At 39.7% G+C, this 18,898-nt stretch overlaps 1 protein-coding gene across 2 annotated transcripts in view; it reads right to left on the bottom strand.

Annotated features, from left to right (window-relative positions):
* A2M (alpha-2-macroglobulin) overlaps positions 1-18,898 on the bottom strand; it is a 50,068-nt gene that overhangs the window by 28,326 nt on the left and 2,844 nt on the right. For both annotated transcript variants that reach the window (XM_069585774.1, XM_069585775.1), the window contains exons 2-15: positions 18,655-18,838; positions 17,203-17,362; positions 16,990-17,042; positions 14,310-14,330; positions 13,875-14,043; positions 13,346-13,430; positions 10,274-10,394; positions 9,275-9,389; positions 9,025-9,134; positions 6,627-6,788; positions 5,279-5,506; positions 4,768-4,831; positions 3,065-3,207; positions 1,747-1,896 (exon numbers count right to left, since the gene is read on the bottom strand). In XM_069585774.1, the coding sequence (XP_069441875.1) occupies positions 1,747-1,896; positions 3,065-3,207; positions 4,768-4,831; positions 5,279-5,506; positions 6,627-6,788; positions 9,025-9,134; positions 9,275-9,389; positions 10,274-10,394; positions 13,346-13,430; positions 13,875-14,043; positions 14,310-14,330; positions 16,990-17,042; positions 17,203-17,362; positions 18,655-18,838 (1,765 nt within the window). The remainder of the gene's footprint in view (positions 1-1,746; positions 1,897-3,064; positions 3,208-4,767; positions 4,832-5,278; positions 5,507-6,626; positions 6,789-9,024; positions 9,135-9,274; positions 9,390-10,273; positions 10,395-13,345; positions 13,431-13,874; positions 14,044-14,309; positions 14,331-16,989; positions 17,043-17,202; positions 17,363-18,654; positions 18,839-18,898) is intronic.

Here is an 18,898-nt window from a genome sequence, read left to right as displayed (position 1 = left end):
AAGACTAGATTAGCGAGTAGCACAATGAAATGAAACACTTTCTCAAAGGCAGCTCCCTTTTAGCATCTCTGTCTCCTTGCTCTGCTTTATTTTTCTTGAAAGTGTATAATGTAATTATTGTCTATCTCATCTACAAAAATGTAAGATCCATGAGTGCATAGATTTTTTTCTTTCTAGTAGTTCACTATTGAGATCCTCAGAATTTAGGCACACAGTAGGCACATCCAGAACAGAGTAGGCACTAAATAAGTATGTGTGGACTGAATGACTTATGCTACTGCTGCTGCTGCTGCTGCTAAGTCGCTTCAGTCGTGTCCGACTCTGTGAGACCCCATAGACAGCAGCCCACCAGGCTCCCCCTAGCTGCAGGCATTTCATTACTAAAACATTATCACAGATTGAGAGGAACTCTTGTTCTAACCCAGGTTTGCTCCTAAATACCTGAAAGCGTCTGTTTTATTATTAACAAACTAGTAGAATCTTCTGCCTTATCTATCCACTGAGGTTGTTATAATTTAAAAAAATTTTGAGAACTGTGAACTTATGTTCAGTTCAGTTCAGTTCAGTCACTCAGTCGTGTCCGACTATTTGTGACCCCATGAATCACAGCACGCTAGGCCTCCCTGTCCATCACCAACTCCCGGAGGTCACTCAGACTCACGTCCATCGAATCAGTGATGGCATCCAGCCATCTCATCCTCTGTTGTCCCCTTTTCCTCCTGCCCCCAATCCCTCCCAGCATCAGAACTTATGTTATATAAGCATAAAACATTAATTTAATTTGCCCACATATTTCTTTCCACTATGCATTTAAGAATTCCTTTAGAAGTATCTTAAGATTTTTAATTAAATACCATTGGAAGCACCCAAAAGTCCTTTACTTATGTTTCTCTTGTAGGGAAGAAAAAACATAACTTTCCCTTTATAAAATTTTGATAGTAAAAAAAAAACTTCAGTAAGAGGTATTCCAATTGGCCTCATTGAAAATTTGAAGAAATGGGCAAACTACTATTAGGATATATTAAGTAGTTTCTTGTTGTTACACTCAGCATATTCTTTTGTTATTTTTCCTATTAGCCCAATATTTTATCTCATTTAATTTATTTTTCCATGTATTATTATTATTTTCTTTTTTAGTATTTATTTGGCTGTGTTGGGTCTTAGTTGCACATGAGGGAATCTAGTTTCCTGACCAGGGATCAAACCCCAGACCCCTGCTTTGGGAGGTTGGAGTGTAGCCACTGGACCACCAGGGAAGTCCCCTAACCCAATATTTTAAAAGGTTTCATTTATTAATGTCGTTTGTCACATAGCAATTAATTTTTCCTAATTTTTATTCATCAGAGACAACATAGCTCTTCCTTCAGAAACTGTGTTCATCTTGGGAAATGCAATGTTACAACTGATACAATTCTTATAAAAATTTGATATTTCATTTAGCCTGTGCAGTCTTAGTGCAAGTATATGTACCACTTCTGTTAAGACTTTTTGAAATATTGAAACTAGTTTGAAAACTCTTATTATTGGGTTCATAAAGCTCTTCAGTATCAGGGATTTTGGATTGTGCATCATTTAACTGTATATATTCGTATGTAATATCTTTCTTACCAAAAAAAAAGGTGCACATGAAAGAGCTCAAAATGATTAACTCCTAGATAAATATAACTTTAATAGAACCCACCCCACTCTTCTTGCTCTGAGTCACCCGTGGGGCCCTTTCTGGCCCCTGGGGCTCACAGAACTCACCGTGGCCGCTGAGAGCTCAGCTTCAGGCCTCATGAGCAGCACACTTTGATCCACAGCGCGGAGGGCGCAGAGGGACTCAGGGGAAGCGGTGACTTGAAGGTGGGCCTGGGAGGCCGGGAAACTCTGTCCGGGGCTGAAGTTCAAACCCACCTGTGGAATTGGGGACAAAGTCAGAAGAACAAATTTCCTGATTGATCCATGGATTCACCAGCCTTTCCTGGGTGTTCCTCAAATTTGGTGCAAAATCACCCTGACTTTGTTGATGTTTGGCGCTGTGTGAGTCTTAAGGCCTTTGATTCCCTATTTGTCACTCTGATATTCATCAATTGAGCCATTATAATGATATCTATTTTTATAAGTTATTAAATTTGAGACTCCACTTTCCATCTTTGATACATGATGAGGTGTTCATTAACTGTGGCTAGAATGCAAATGGCTCTAGACACTCTTGTATTTTTTTGGCTCTTTTGTAGTCTTATAAACTTGGTTACATATTTCCCAACACTTCACCATAAAAGAAGGGAACAAGGTACTGTGAACTGGGTAAGAGATAATGCATGGGGATTTTGTGCTAGGAGTCACAAAATCAAAGGAGCTCAGTACTCCTCTTAAGAAGAAAAACTAGAATATTTGGTTCATAGAAAGTTAGAGGATATAAGGGTAAATACAATGCATTAAACTCTTACTATTATATCTCACAACTGCAAGTTCTATTTCCTTCTCCACTGTGAAGTATAGATCTCCACTGTGAAGAAGCTCCTTTGGCTTCTTTCTCTCTTTTTTTAAATTGTGATATAGTTCCTTTAAAATGTTGTGTTAGAGTCTGTTGTGCAATGAAGTGAATCAGCTATATGTATACATATATCTCTTCCCTCGTGGACCTCCCTCCCACCCTGCTCCCCCAACACCCATCCTGGTCATCACAGAGCACCAAGCAGAGCTCCCTGTACCTTACAGCAGCTTCCCACTATCTGTTTTACACATGCTAATGTGTATACATCAATCCTAATCTCCGAATTCATCCCACCCTCAATACCCCCTCCTTGTTCACACATCTGTTCTCTACATCCACGTCTCTATTCTTGCCCTGCAAATATTTCATCTGTACCATTTTCCTAGATTTCAAAAATATGCGTTAATATATGATATTTGTTTTTCTCTTGATGTGGCTTCTTAGTGTGATCTGCCATTACCTTGCTGAAAATTTCTGGAGAATTCATTTAACCCCTTTGACCCCAAAGCGCAAGTGTAGGAAATAATTGATAGTGATAGTAACATAATTTTAAATGTTGAAAATTTTATCATATAAAACACTCACCTTGTTGGTCAGACAGTGTTCAGCTTCATATCTTGCAGAATCCCCTACCACTTCTCCATCAGGCAAAATGGCATAGATGAGCAGTCTAGCGACAGGAGCGATGTCTGACTCCACGGGGACTGATATGGAAAAATGGCCTTGCACTGGAGCAGAGACAATAAGGAAGTGATAATGGGTTAGAGTTCAAGGCTAAAATAATGCTTTTCTGTTGTATCAGTACAAAGTCATTTTAGAAGCCTGGTTTGGCTAATGACTCTATTAGTAATGTAATGTTATTTAGTCGCTAAGTCCTGTCTGACTCACGGCGACCCCATGAACTTGGTCCCACCAGGCTTCTCTGTCCACGGGAATTCCCAGGCAAGAATACGAGTGCGTTACCATTTCCTTCTCCAGGGGATCTTCCTGACCCTGGGATCGAACCCAAGTCTCCTGTTTGGCAGGTAATTTCTTTACCACAGAGCCACCAGGGAAGCCCAGTAGATGTAGCAGATATAAGAAATAGTAGATGCAATAAATGGATGACTACCTCTAAGAACTCTGGGTTAAAAAAAAAAAAACTTTATCAATATTCTCATCTCTGAAAATCACATAATGATTTCTCCCCAGTTTTAAGCTTGAGTTCATCTGTATAAAATTCTGATGTTATCTAAGGATGTGGAGACATCTGCTTGGCTTCCATTTGATCTATACTTCAGAGTGGAGAAGGAAATAGAACTTGCAGTTGTGAGATATAATAGTAAGGGTTTAATGCATTGTATTTACCCTTATATCCTCTAATTTTCTATGAACCAAATATTCTAGTTTTTCTTCTTAAGAGGAGTACTGAGCTCCTTTGAAAGTTGTTTTTTGACACATACATAGATTTGTTAGAAGTTAAATCAACCTTCTCTAAGTCTACTGTAGCGCTTCTATGTTGCTACAAAGAAGCAGCAAGAGTAGTTCACTGATAATTTTCTAGTAAGGGATCTTTTAGATTCCCTTAGGATAAGTGAAAAGTTCAGAGATTATATTGTTTCACATATGTTCCTGTGGAAAATCCGATTCAATGTTGGAAAAACTCAATTTATCTCTTCATAAGTCATAAATATCTTCAAAAGGGAAATATAATGTGAAAATGTAAATAACTCTGCACAAGACCCAATATATAAAAGACACTGCAAAGTTTTAGCTTCTTTCCACTGTCTAAAACAATTTTGAAATATCATTTTGAGGAGGTTCATGAGTATTTATTTTGGAAAATTTGGAGTAAGCATAGATGATGAACCAACTCAACATTTTAAGTCTGAACAGATTAACCTGAAGGAAAAGAAAAATATTTGATAAAGTGTTTTTTAAAAAACAAACATTATTGCTTTCCCCTTTCAACTTTTCTTTTTTTTCTTTTAAATATTTTTTTGGATGCTTACCGTTTTTAATGTCTTTATTGAGTTTGTTACAATATTGCTTCTGTTTTATGCTTTGTTTTTTTTGGCCACGAGGCATGTGGGATCTTTGTTCCCTGATCAAGGATCAAACCTAAACGCTCCACATTGGAAGTGTGGAGTCTTAACCACTAGACTGCCAAATAAGTCTCCCTTTTCAACTTTTTTTTTGAGGGTGGGATGAACAGTCTCTCTCTATTTGAGACTATTCCTGGTATTTTTGCAGCATAAGGCTGCATGTGACAGAGGAGGGCAAGCATGAGGGATTATAGAAATACTCACTGTCTCCCTGCTCCACGGGCAGTGCATGAGTCCCAGATCGGACAATGCTTCCTTTTGCCATTATCTGCAAACAAGAAAATGAAAAGGGATTTAATTTGCCTGAAAGAGCTCTTAGCCAAAGTTCTTGCCCTCCATGTAATATGCCTGTTTTATTAAGCCCCTACTGGCAATAATTAGATTGGAGAGAAGTCAAACTTTCAAAAGGAACGTGGATAAGAGGTCAAAGAAGTGATATGTAAAAGTGGAAGCTGCTCATCGTGTCCGACTCTATGTGACCCTGTGGACTGTAGCCCGCCAGGCTTCTCTGTCCCTGGAATTCTCCAGGCAAGAGTACTGGAGTGGGTTGCCATGCCCTCCTCCAGGGGATCTTCCTGACCTAGGGATCAAACCTGGGTCTCCCACATTGCAGACAGATTACCATCTGAGCCTTCAGGGAAGGAATGTAAAGAGCTTCATAAATGCCCACACAGTGCTTTTATCTACAGACAGTGAAGGTGGCCCTCCTTCTCACCAGGTAATAGAACACGAGCTCCTTTAGATCCTTTAGGACCTGTCCCTTCAGCACATAATGTGCCTGGACTGTCTGAGTTTGGCCACAGGGCAGTTCACGAGGCAAGGGCTCAAGGTAGACAAAGCTGTTGCTTCGGGAGAACACAAGATTAGCACTGTGATAAGCATCTTCATGTTGTTCTGACAGCCACTGGTAGCCGTAACAGGGGCTATGATCCTTGTATTTGACCTGATGAATTAGAAAACCAGTATTAGCTTATAGATTATATATCAGAGAGAATGGCAGTGTGCTCACAAAACTGGTTTAGTTTAGTATCCTACCTTAACTAGTGTACCTAGAAATCTTTTGCTCCACACTAAAAAGTGAGAGAGAAGTGTCCCTTATTTTGTTTATCTGTATTGCAGACCCTTTACATGGCAGAGGCTTCCTGGGTTGGTATTTATACTTCTGAAGAGCATATAAAGAGGCATCCTTGACTCTGATTAGTTCCCTTGCGTTTCTGTAGCCACTTTATATATTCAGACAGAGATACTGGAGCTATGAAACCTCACTGGGGAGACTAACTGATCCTCAGAAACTGAAGAATTCCATTTCGGAGAGGAGATGCCTAATTTAGGATGGGTTTCAAATGGATATTATGAATAAATGTAATACTGCAAACTTAGAGGTCTGAGAACACTTTCTGTAACTAGCATTTGTTCAAGAGTTGAGTTTATGTTTGTTTATGTTCAGTCACCCAGTTGCGTCTGACTCTTTGCGACCCCGTGGACTGTAGCACACCAGGCCTCCCTGTCCTTCACCATCTCCCAGAGCTTGCTTAAACTCATGTCTATCTAGTCAGTGATGCTATCTGACCATCTCATCCTCTGTTGTCCCCTTCTCCTGCTGCCTTCAATCTTTCCCAGCATCAGTGTCTTTTCCAATGAGTCGGCCTCTTCATATCAGGTGGCCAAAGTATTGGAGCTTCAGCTTCAGTATCAGTCCTTCCAGTGAATATTCAGGGTTGATTTCCTTTAGGATGGACTGGTTTGATTTCTTTGCTGTCCAAGGGACTCTCAAGAGTCTTCTATAGCACCACAATTTGAAAGCATCAATTCTTTGAGTGAAGTAATTGATGCCTACCTCTCCCAGGCTGCATGTGTGGACCGCTCCCCCACTTTAACCACAACTCTGTGCTGCCTCCTTTTTAATAAACTGTTTCAAAATTGACCTTAAATTAGTTTCTAATTTCTCATTTTTTCCCTGTCTTCTTTAAGACTAAACACAACTTGGAAATGCCATCACTTTTCGGTTGCAACATTTTTTCCTTAACTTCTTCATGTCACTGGTAACTTCCTTGCAGACTTACCCTGATACTGAGGGAGGTGCCCTTGACGTTGGTGGTGGTGATGGAGAACTGTGCCCGGCCGTGCTCATCAGTGGTGACGTTAGAGTTGTGGTTGGCTTCATTTGCTGTGATGAAGATGACTTTATTTGGCATGGGGACACCTTTCCCATCCACTAGGAGCACCTGAAGATTAAAAGCTGTATATCAGTTATGTGGCTAATATCCAATATGCAGCAAACATTCATTTTAGCACAGATATTTATTGTGTCCAATATGTTGAATGTGGTTGCAGGCATTGAGGCTACAGTAGTGAAGAAAACAAAGTTCCTTCTGTCTTTGAGCACTCAGTCCAGGAAAAGAGAGAGCTGCTAAATAAATGCGTAAGTAATGGATTTCCCTGGTAGCTAGGCTTCCCTGGTGGTTCAGTGGTAAACAGCCCGCCTGCTAATGAAGAAGACATGGGTTCGATTCCTGGGTCAAGAAGATGCCCTGGAGAAGGAAATGGCAACCCATTCCAGTATTCTTGCCTGGAGAATTCCATGGACAAAGGAGCCTGGTGCACTATAGTCTATGGGGTCACAAAGAGTCATACACAACCGAAAAACTAACGCTTTCAATTTCAACAAACTCTGAGTTTGCCAATGAAATGTCAGTTGCATATCTGAAGACCAGAACACCAAAATTCTTTCTCTTTTGATAACAAATGGGAGTATTGGGATAGTTATTTGGCAGGAATAAAATCTCAAAAAGTACAATATATCTCTGAGAAATCTGGAAAAGTGAACTTTCATTTTAGGAAGTGACCAAAGTTTCTGAACATGTGTGCTGTCATAACATAATCAAAACATTCTAAAATTTATTCCACCACTCCTCTATAGCCTGATCTTGCTGTCTTTTACACTCTCCACAGCTGACACAATGTTTCTATTGAAGATGAGATGCATGGTGATTATACTTGGAGGTACATATGACTGTCATCTTAGACTTCTGGAGTCTGACAACTCCATTAGCACTTTTGCATATAATAGAAAAATAACAGGAGAAGATATTTTTTGTGTGTAGATTTGAGAGAAAAAATTTGTATCTTTAGAATCTGGTGAAAGTGAAAGTATTAGTTGCTCAGTCGTGTTTGACTCTTTGCAACCCCATGGATGGGAAGCAATGCCAGGCTCCTCTAGGAGCATGCCAGGCTCCTCTAGGAGCATGCCAGGCTCCTCTGTCCATGGAATTCTCTAGGCTAGAATGCTGGAGTTGGTTGCCATTCTCTTCTCCAGAGTATATTCCCAACCCAGAGATTGAACCCGGTTCTCTTGCATTGCAGGCAGATGCTTTATCTTCTGAGCCACCTAAGCAAATAGTTTATAATATTTCATAACTCCAGGGGAATCTTCCCAACCCAGGGATTGAACCTGGGTCTCTTGCATCTCCTGCATTGGCAGGCAGATTCTTTACCACTGGCACCACCTGGAAGGGTAAACCTTAAATAGCAGTATTTTACCCCTCTATGTACTGTTTTTAAAGTATACTTGCTATTAAAGAAAGAGTAATATAAATACAAAATCCATGAAAGAAACAACAGGTACAGTGATTGCCATGTGCTCAGTCATGTCCAACTCTTTGCAACTCCATGGACTGTAGCCTGGCAGGCTCCTCTGTCCATGGGATTCTCTAGGCAACAATACTGGAGTGGGTTGTCATTTCCTCCTCTAGGGAATCTTCCTGCCTCAGAAATCTAACCCTAATCTCCTCCTGCATTACAGGTGGATTCTTTACCTCCTGAGCCATCAGAAAACAGTAGAACCTCTTACATTTCAAAATAAAAATAAAAGCCACCTACCCATCATTTCCATACAAAATTAATGTAGGAAAGATAATGTAACTGGCCAGCATGAATTTTGAGATGCATATGGAAAAATATAAAAATCTGAGACTGCATGGTAAGCCATGGGAAAGAGTTTGAATGATAACACACAGGGCTGTTGTAAAAACCTTCTAATTTTAGCGTGTTTTTTATAGATTTGATATACAAATTTACCGAGGAACAAATCTATTTTATGCAGTTTTTTACCCTTGATTGGGGGCTTCCCAGGTGGTGCTAGTGGTAAAGAACCCACCTGCCAATGCAGGAGACATAACAGATGCAGGTTCGATCCCTGGGTTGAGAAGATCCCACGGAGGAGGGCATGGCAACCCACTCCAGTATTCTTGCCTGGAGCATCCTCATGGAGAGAGGAGCCTGGCAGGCTACAGTCCATAGGGTCACAAAGAACTGGACACAACTGAAGCGACTGAGCACACATGTACACGTTTTTGATTATATTAATCAGTGGATAATACCAGCCAAATGTGGTTTTAGCAGAATATTTTGTGTGTATTAGGGGAGACTATGGTTTGACATGTGAACTGAAAAATACTTCACCTGCCCAGTGAAAGGAATTCCTCGTCTAAGGTTTGAGTCCACTGTGACAAATGAGAGTTTGGTGATGGTTGTTGTTATTTCAGTGGCCCCCTTTCCAGTTAATTCCACCTCTGAAAAAGAAGGAAAAAATAAGTTCTCATTTGGAAGGATTTTTTCCCCGAACTTACACCACCACCACCCTTTCATAATTTGGCAAAGGAGCTAAATCAGTGTCTGTTGTTCTTTTGCCATACCCAGGAGGTATACACACCTGTTCCTTCTTCTTGGATCTTGGCTTCCACTTCGATTTTCATTTCAAATTCTTGTCTCTTCATCTGGAAGATCTTGGTGTTTACTTGCTGAGAGAAGCAGCCCTCACTGTTTAGCTAGGAGGGGATGAAATAAAACACACAAACGTAAGACTGGACAAATGAATGGTCAAGCAGTCTGGAGGGATTTTTTTTTTTTTTTTTTTTTTAGGCAACAAGACTTAGGAACTTTGCATGATAGGGACACAATAAATATTCTCTAGGAATTAATTATTATTATATCTCACAACAGTCTCTGCCTTATAACTTGACAGGTATATTCCTTAGTTTCTGCTAATCTCTAGAGTGAATGAGGTATAGAAATTTAAACCATTAAAATTGGAGTTTGATCCCTGGGTCAGGAAGATCCCCTGGAGGAGGAAATGGCAACTCAGTTCAGGATCCTTGCCAGGGAAATCCCATGGACAGAGAAGCCTGGTGGGCTACAGTCCATGGGGTTGCGAGAGTCAGACTCGACTGAGAAACTAAACAATAACAACAATCTTACTGTAGGAGGCAGCTAACTCTTCACTGAAATCTGGCTTCCCTTTACAGCAGTGTCTGGGAGGTAGCTGCCCATGTGGGGACTGTGTTTCCTCCATCCCTGACATCTAGGTGGGGCTATGTGACAAGCTCTTGCTCATAGAAAGAGGGAAGAGCTGAAGCCCTTCCCAGCCAAGGTGGTTAAGATGGGTATATTTTGTCTTCTTCCTTCCTGTAGATACTCAAAGGGGTTTTAGATACCAGGTTCTGGGTCCTTGGTGCACAAAGAATGCCTACAACTGACAAGAAATAATTCCTATTAGGCTAAGTCACTGATTTTTATCAATAAAAACTACTATAGCTAGCATAGAATTCTTTTATAGATTGGTCTGTTCTTGCTTGAATTATCACCATGTTATAACTCACTGCTTGTCAATGGTGCCTAGGTTGTTAGTCCCTAGGAGTGGCTTCCCACATACCTGCCCACTGAACTTCTCACAGACAGCATTGGATTCTTCACCATGACAATTAGAAGGGTTCCTGTACTTTCTGCACATGTTCATAGTCACACGTCCTGGGACAGGCTTCCCATAAGTGTATCTGTCATAAAAGCATCCACAAGGATCAAATCAGACATTGAACACCCTCATTTTTGACCTGTTTATTTCCCCTCTAGCTATAGCATATTTTTACTCTCTGTATTTCCTTCTAACTTCTGCAGGGCTCATGTAATGTTGAGGGCAAGTAAACTAACTGGTTTGAGTTCCCTAACATACATCCAGCAAATTCCCACTGGCTATCTATTTTATATATGATAATGTAATTGTTTCCATGCTGCTCTCTCAATTTGTCCCACCCTCTTCTTCCCCAACTGGGTCCACAAGTCTGTTGAAACCTTCTGTTTTAGAAATTTACAGTGCAGTGTGCTGAAATTTACTACCATCTCTTTCACCATGTCTTTTTTCCCCTTGATATCTAATTTTCAGTTTCATCTTTTTAAAAATATTTTTCTTATTGTCAAAGCTACACCAGATCTTAAGAGAAAACAACCATACCAACAAAACAAAGACAAGAAACGAGTGCTTTCAATTCTACACAGGAATATAAACCATTAATTTGATGGTGTCTTTCCTTCCTCCATCTTTTTCCTATGGGCAGCTATCTCTGTTTATGTCGAATTTTACTTGTTTACTTTTTACAAAAACTGTGGTGTTGGAGAAGACTCTTGAGAGTCCCTTGGACTGCAAGGAGATCCAACCAGTCCATCCTAAAGGAAATCAGTTCTGAATATTCTTTGGAAGGACTGATGTTGCAGCTGATACTCCAATACTTTGGTCACCTGATGTGAAGAGTTGACTCATTTGGAAAGATCCTGATGCTGGGAAAGAATGAAGTCAGGAAGAGAAGGGGACAACAGAGGATGAAATGGTTGGATGGCATCACTGACTCAATGGACATGAGTCTGAGTAAACTCCAGGAGTTGGTGATGGACAGGGAGGCCTGACATGGTGCAGTCCATGGGGTTGCAAAGAGTCAGACACGACTGAGCGAGCGACTGTACTGAACTGAACTGAACTGAACTGAGCTTTTTACAAAAATGGAATTGTGGCATAAATATGTCATTGGTAATTGCTGTAGTTTTGAGAGTGTTTTCTTCCCAATTTAAATATCCTCAGGACTGCCCAGATGGTATAGTAGTGAAGAATCCACCTTCTAGACATACAGATGGCTAACAAATACATGAAAATATGCTCAACATTGCTCATTATTAGAGAAATGTAAATCAGAACTACAGTGAGGTATCACCTCACTTTGGTCAGAATGGCCATCATCAAAAAATCTACAAACAATAAAAGCTGGAGAGGGTGTGGGGAAAAGGGAACCCTCTTCCACTGTTGGTGGAAATGCAAATTGATACAGCCAATATGGAGATTCCTCAAAAAACTAAGAATAAAACTATCATGTGACCCAGCAATCCCACTACAAGGCATATGACCTGAGGAAACCACAATTGAAAAAGACACGTATACCCAGTGTTCACTGCAGCACTATTTACAATAGCCAGGACACGGAAGCAACCTAGATGTCCATTGACAGATGAATGGGTAAAAAATCTGTGGTGCATATATACAATTGAATATTACTCAGCCATAAAAAGGAACACATTTGAGTTTTATATATATCCTTTTCCTATTATACAGAGTGAAGTAAGTCAGGAAAAGAAAAATAAATATCACATATTAATGCATATATATGAAATCTAGAAAGGAAGTACTGATGAACCTATTTGCAGGGCAACAAAGGAGATGCAGGCATAGAGAACAGATTTGTGGACCTAGTTGGGGAAGGAGAGTGTGGAACAAATTGAGAGTGGCATGGAAACAATTACATTACCATATATAAAATAGATAGCCAGTGGGAATTTGCTGAACGACTCAGAGAGCTCAAATCAGTACTCTGACAACCTAGAGGGGTGGGATGGGGTGGGAGGTGGAAGGGAGATTTAAGAGGGAGGAGACACATGTAAACTGATGGCTGATTCATGCTGATGTATGGCAAAAACCATCACAATATTGTGTAGCAATTATTCTCCAGTTAAGTATAAGTAAATTAAAAAAATAGAATCTGCCTTCTAATGCAGGAGACGTCGGTTTGATCCCTGGTCAGGGAACTAAAATCCCACATGCCTCAGGGCAGCTAAACCTGTATGCCACAACTACAGAAACCTGCAACGAAGGCCCAGTGCAGCCAAAAAAAAAAAAAAAAAAAATCCTCTATCTCTGTATATGTAAGAGTATTGGTTCATTAGCTCTGTGGAACAGGAGCTTTGTGGTCTTCCCCTGAGAGAGTGCTGGGCAGGGACCCAGCTGAACAGCTAGTATATTACAAATGTGGTCTTTAGGTAGGGCTTGTTTCTTCATTGCTTGTTCTTTCTGTTACTGCTACTGCTGGGCTACTGGAGATGGGAGGATAAGATCCTAGTAACATTAATTCTCAAGGTTGGAAAAGCCTGATTGAGAGATCATGTCCAGTCTCATCAGTGACAATGGCAGTGCCAAGAAGTATGAGACCTGCCTTAGGTAGATGGATGAGTTAGATGAGGTTTCTGTAACACGCTTATCTCTATAAATTCCAAATCTAAGTTATTTTTCCACTATGTCTGCAAGGTCAGGTAAATGATCTGTTGATGACTGACTTTCCTTTACAACCTGATAAGGTGAAAGTCACTACCCTTCAACACTCTCTTATTTATGTGCCTATGTGTGCACGAGTAGCTTTATTACTTTCAGAATCAACTCTACTAGCATAGCTTCTCTAGAAACAGTTGCCTATCCCGTGATAGTTGCAATAATTCTGGTAAGGACAGGAAAGAAATTAAGAAGGAAAATAGAAAAGCAACAGGAAAGTTCTAGAGATGGGAATGTTCCCATGTATTTAAGGTGTTTGTGCAGCATTCCTCATAGAGAAGCTAGCAAGATATCCCAAAGAGTGAGTCTCTTTTAAATAATACACCCACCCCAAAAGATGATTTTTGGAAAGTATAAACTCACAGGCCGCACACGGACACTTTCACCTCTTCTTCCAAGATGGTGATTGTCTTTGGCATTCTTACTTGTACTTCAAACTTAGGAAGCACTGTTGATTGGAGAAAAGGAAGTTGATGATTGGTTTTCAACTTTTGGGGAATTGGCATTTCCAGATTCTCAATAATAATTCCCTAATATTATTTTAGGGCCCTGTAAAGGAGCCCTCTTCTCCAGTATATTCACCTTCCTCTCAACTGGAGATCTTGGTTGAAGGACTGTGATGGATCAATGTAATCCTAGTGAATTATGGGAGACCCCACTAGACTACAAATGTTTTACATTTTTAAAGATTAAATTTGTTACAAAAAAGGCTATATGACATCCTATTCACAAATCACTGATGGTCCTTGTTGGATTTAGATATAATTTGCTCCACTCCAAGTCTAATCTCACCCATGAGAAATAAGAAGATTCCAAAAAAACTTGAATTCTAGGCCTTAGAAGTTCAAATATAAAAAAAAGAACTCCATGGTGATTTTTCTTATTGGCATACCAAATTCCTCCACGGTGAAGTGGTGCTCTGCAGTCCCACCTGATTCTTTCTGTACCACCACCTTATAGGACCCTTGAAAGGGTTCTGACGAGAGGGGGAAGGTCAACTGCTGGAGGCCATTCTCTACCTCGAGGTTCTGCCACTGTGCGATGCGATTTCCTTTGGGGTCCTACAGACACAATAATCGTAATTTACAAAAGCCTAGAGTGTTAGACAGTACAGGAAATCAATGGGGACTCTGATGTTATCCACAAAGAGGGATTCTGATGTTATCCACAAAGAGGGGTGGGAGGAGATGACTTGGAACAAACCAGTGTTACATGAGTTTGAAGGCTTCTCCCTTAATGATAAATTTCTGAAATATTGTAAGAATCTCTTAAATAAGAACATTTCCCCTAAGTTTATTATAATTATGGAATGTTTCACATTGCTTACCTCAATATATACTAGTGGAACCTGAAAGACAAAAGGATAGTAAGCAGTTTAGAACTGTTCTCATAGCCTCAATTCTGATTTATAAGCAAAATAGTTTTATGCAGAATAGTTTTATCTGTAGTAAAACAGAAAAATTCTAGTTTAAGCTTTATAGAAGTTTAATCCATTACAAGGAATTAATGAGTAATGTTAAGTACTTATTGGACTCTCAGCAACAAATGCATGTGTGCCATTCATTAGGAATGGTATTTACTAATATTACCTAAATACTTATAGCATCCCAGTGAAGAACATTCCTTTGCTATATTATTTTACAGATTAAGAAATAAACACCAATGGAACAATGAGTAACCATGTTCAGATTCAAATATTAAGGTAGACTACAGAATTCTTAACTAGTTCTAAGAATAAGAAGGAGTGGGCATAAATCCTCTACTATTAATGCATATTCATTTTATTTATTTATTTATTTATTTTTTCATTTTTACTTTATTTTACTTTACAATACTGTATTGGTTTTGCCATACATTGACATGAATCCACCACGGGTGTATACAAGCTCCCAATCCTGAATCCCCCTCCCACCTCCCACCCCATATCATCACTCTGGATCATCCCCATGCACCAGCCCCAAGCATCCTGTATCCTGTATCGAACATAGACTGGCACTTCATTTCTTACATGATAGTATACATGTTTCAATGCCATTTTCCCAAATCATCCCACCCTCTCCCTCTCCCTCAGAGTCCAAAAGTCCGTTCTATACATCTGTGTCTCTTTTGCTGTCTCACATACAGGGTCATCATTACCATCTTTCTAAATTCTATATATATGTGTCATTATACTATATTGGTGTTTTTCTTTCTGGCCTACTTCACTCTGTATAATCGGCTCCAGTTTCATCCATCTCATTAGAACTGATTCAAAAGTATTCTTTTTAATGGCTGAGTAATACTCCATTGTGTATATGTACCACAGCTTTCTTATCCATTCATCTGCTGATGGACATCTAGGTTGTTTCCATGTCCTGCCTATTATAAACAGTGCTGCAATGAACATTGGGGTACATGTGTCTCTTTCAATTCTGGTTTCCTCGGTGTGTATGCCCAGCAGTGGGATTGCTGGGCCATAAGGCAGCTCTATTTGCAATTTTTTAAGGAATCTCCACATTGTTTTCCATAGTGGCTGTTTAAAAACAGATATTTATTAAGTGCCTACCAGATGCCGTGTATAATCTTAGTGTAAAGAACCCACCTACCAAAGCAGGAGATGTAAGAGATGTGGGTTCAAGCCCTGGAGGAGGGCATGGCAACCCACTCCAGTATTCTTGCCTGGAGAATAGCATGGACAGAGGAGCCTGGTGGGCTATAGTTCATGGGGTCTCAAAGAGTTGGACGCTACTGAAGTGATTGAGCATGCACATTAAGTGCCTACCAAGTGCTGTGTATCATCCTAGGTGCTATAAATACAGCAATCCACAAAAGAGCAATAGCTCTGCTTCTCATGGAGCTTGCATTCTAATAGGGATGGATATATGAAAAACAGACATATATGCAATATATATATTTGATATGTATAGATACACATTTGATATATATGTTTGGTGTATGAGATACACATATTTGACATATATATTTAAGGTATATATATATTTAAGTTATATATATATGTTTAAAGTAGTGTCAAGAAATGAAAATAAAGCAGAGTTCAGCTGACAGAGTGATGGATGAAGTGTTTAATTTTAGATAGAAAAGTTTAAGTAGAAACCAGGAGACCCATTTCAAGGCTACTGCAATAGTGTTATTTAGAGGTGATATTGGTTAGAACAAAGTTGCAGCAATTCAGGTGGTAAAGCACAGTCTGGATATATTTTAAGCTAACATGATTTTCTGATAAAATAGGATGTGGCTGTTAGAGAAGGAAATGAAGGATTATGCCTTAATCTTTTGCTTTAGGAGCTAGGAGGAAAAAATTGCTCCATCCCTGCCAGTCCTCTCCGCTCCTTCTGACAACACCCTCCCCCATTCCCACCCCATTCCTGAGCAGAGATGGATTTAATTAGGATCAGCAGGGAACTGCAGCCCCCCATGGCCTGGGAAAGAGTGTGTTTTTAAGAGGGGAAAAGGAAGTTGGGAGGGGGAGGGACTATAGTAAACAGAGTTTGTGGCTTTTAATTGAAAAGTGTCTCTTCCCAAGATTAAAAAAAAAAATGTGGCTGAGGACTAGATTTGGGAGAGAAAAATTAAGACTTTGGTTTCTTGTCTACATTAAAATTGAGTGTTAGTCTTGAGGAACAAACATTGATTATACTCTCCTTCCTTTATAGGAGAGGTTTTGGTAGGTGTATTTAGAAAAATTTTTAATCTTTGAAAAGTTATTTAAACCTAAGTTTTTTGACAGTTTATTTATTTAGTGTATCTTTCTAGTTTGCCTAACTGAGAATTTTTCAAAGAGTAAGTTTAATTGTGTGACAATCAAGTACCAGTAACAAGAAAGAATCAACAACTCTCTTGACCCAGGGTACTGTTTTAAATGAGGATTTTGCACAATGGCCATGCCAGAAAATATTGTTATCAGCAGTAGATTCTTCCTTTCTCTGGCCCTCCTCCAACACCAAAAGCAGACTCCCAGCCTGTTTATACAGATAATAATAATTCTAGATAGATATTAGGAGACTTACCAACTCATTCAGGGGGTGAAAGCTTTCATTCAACAAGACAATACGAAATTTCACTGAAACAGAAATATTTTCCATGAGTCCCAGAAACCTTAGACCAGGTCTGTAGGTTAGTAAGACAAGCTATTAAGGAACCAGGATTCCTTTGACTGGGAAACATGCAAGAGAGGAAGTTGGGAACTTTTGGGAAGTTGTCCTGACTATAGGCCTCTGTACCTGTCTGCTCTGGTTTATAGATGGGTTTGTCTGTCTGGACAAAGACCAGGCTCTCTTCATTTTTAACCAACACTGTGGTCCGCTTCTTGAATTCTTGGGTTGGTCCTTTAACTTGGATGGTGAGGAACATTACCTCTTGACTGGTTGGAGATCTTGGGAGCTGAAATAGAGGAAAGACCCTGAAAACCCACTCATTTCTCAAGTTTCTTCTCCAAGTCCCTCTCCAACTTCTCCCTAGGGGTCTTGCCCCTTTTAATTTCACTGGCGCATCTCATCGGAGAAAGTTGGCATGAACAAAAATTCATGGACAGAATGATCTCTGTCACTTGTGAATGGGAAGACAGAACAAAATGTGGAGGACATCATAACAGTGAATGAGGTCATACATGAGATGCACATCTCCTTATAGATCAGCCAGAGCAGTTTTTTAAAAAATATTTTTGCTCCATTGTTTTTAATTTTTATTTATATTGGAGTATAGTTGATCAACAACTTTGCGTTAGTTTCAGGTGTACAGCAAAGTGATTCAGTTATTCATATATATGTATCTATTCTTTTTCAAATTCTTTTTCCACTTAGGTTATTACAGGATATTGAGCAGACTTCCCTGTGCTATATAGTAGATCCTTATTGGCTATCTATTTTAAATATAGCAGTGTGTACATGTCAATCTCAAACTCCTAATCTATCCCTCTCCCGGTAAGTCTATGAGTCTGTTTCTGTTTTGAAAATAAGTTTATTTGTATGATTTTTTTTTTAAGATTCCACATGTAAGTGATATTATGTGATATTTGTCTTTCTCTGTCTGACTTTCTTCACTTAATATGATCATCTCCAGGGCCATCCATGTTGCTGCAAATCAGCTAGTACAGCTTTGATTCATTTATACACTGAACTTAACCAAACTGCTGTTATGTGATAAATGAGCATGGTATTATAGAAGCATCTCTTAATGCTATGAGAAAGGAAACTGCAATATTTTATTGGCTGGATGCTGTAAGGATTCTATACAACTCTGAAGAGATAATGGCTGTACATTCATGGTGATTTCCACAGTTTCATGCTTAGAAAGAGTCTGGGATGATGTGTTTTGTGTTCCAGTCAGCCCACCACTGGGGCTTATGTTGAACATTGGTCTAGTATGTCTTATTAGTCTTTTTTCCATTTCTATTTTAAGGAGAAGTCACACTTTCCCTTTGTCTAGTTCTTACTTTTTTTCTTTGTTAATAGGAATTTTCTCAATTCATTAAGCTCATTTTAATATCTCTATAAGTATTTGTCTACTGTGGTTGGAAATTCACATATTGCTTCTTAATTTCTACGCTTAGTCGTTACATTTAGATTCCCTCGTGAAGTCCATGCCAGCCTCGCAAATCTTATCTTGATGAATTCTAGATCCCTGTGTTCCTGACCCATAGAAACAAGTGTATTAAGTCAAACTGTCATACTCACGCTGAAGGAGACACAGTGGAATAAGTCCTTCTCTGCCACCACGTCAGTGAAGAGGCTCCTGTTCTCTCTGACGGACTCCAAGGAGGCGCTGACAGTCACCGTCTCATTCAGGTGGCTCAGAAGGAGGCAGCCCTTCTCAGGGATTCCAGTACGGAGCAGGGAGGGGACCAGTACCATGTATTGCCTGGGGTTGGGGGAGTCCAGTTAAAGGAGAGTGTAGGAGGTGAGGCATTGTTATCAGCAG

This window comes from Ovis canadensis, chromosome 3, assembly GCF_042477335.2.
Source record: "Ovis canadensis isolate MfBH-ARS-UI-01 breed Bighorn chromosome 3, ARS-UI_OviCan_v2, whole genome shotgun sequence".
Classification (NCBI taxonomy): domain Eukaryota; kingdom Metazoa; phylum Chordata; class Mammalia; order Artiodactyla; family Bovidae; genus Ovis; species Ovis canadensis.
Note: the sequence above shows the minus strand (reverse complement) of the source record. Positions and strands in the feature narration are given on the sequence as shown.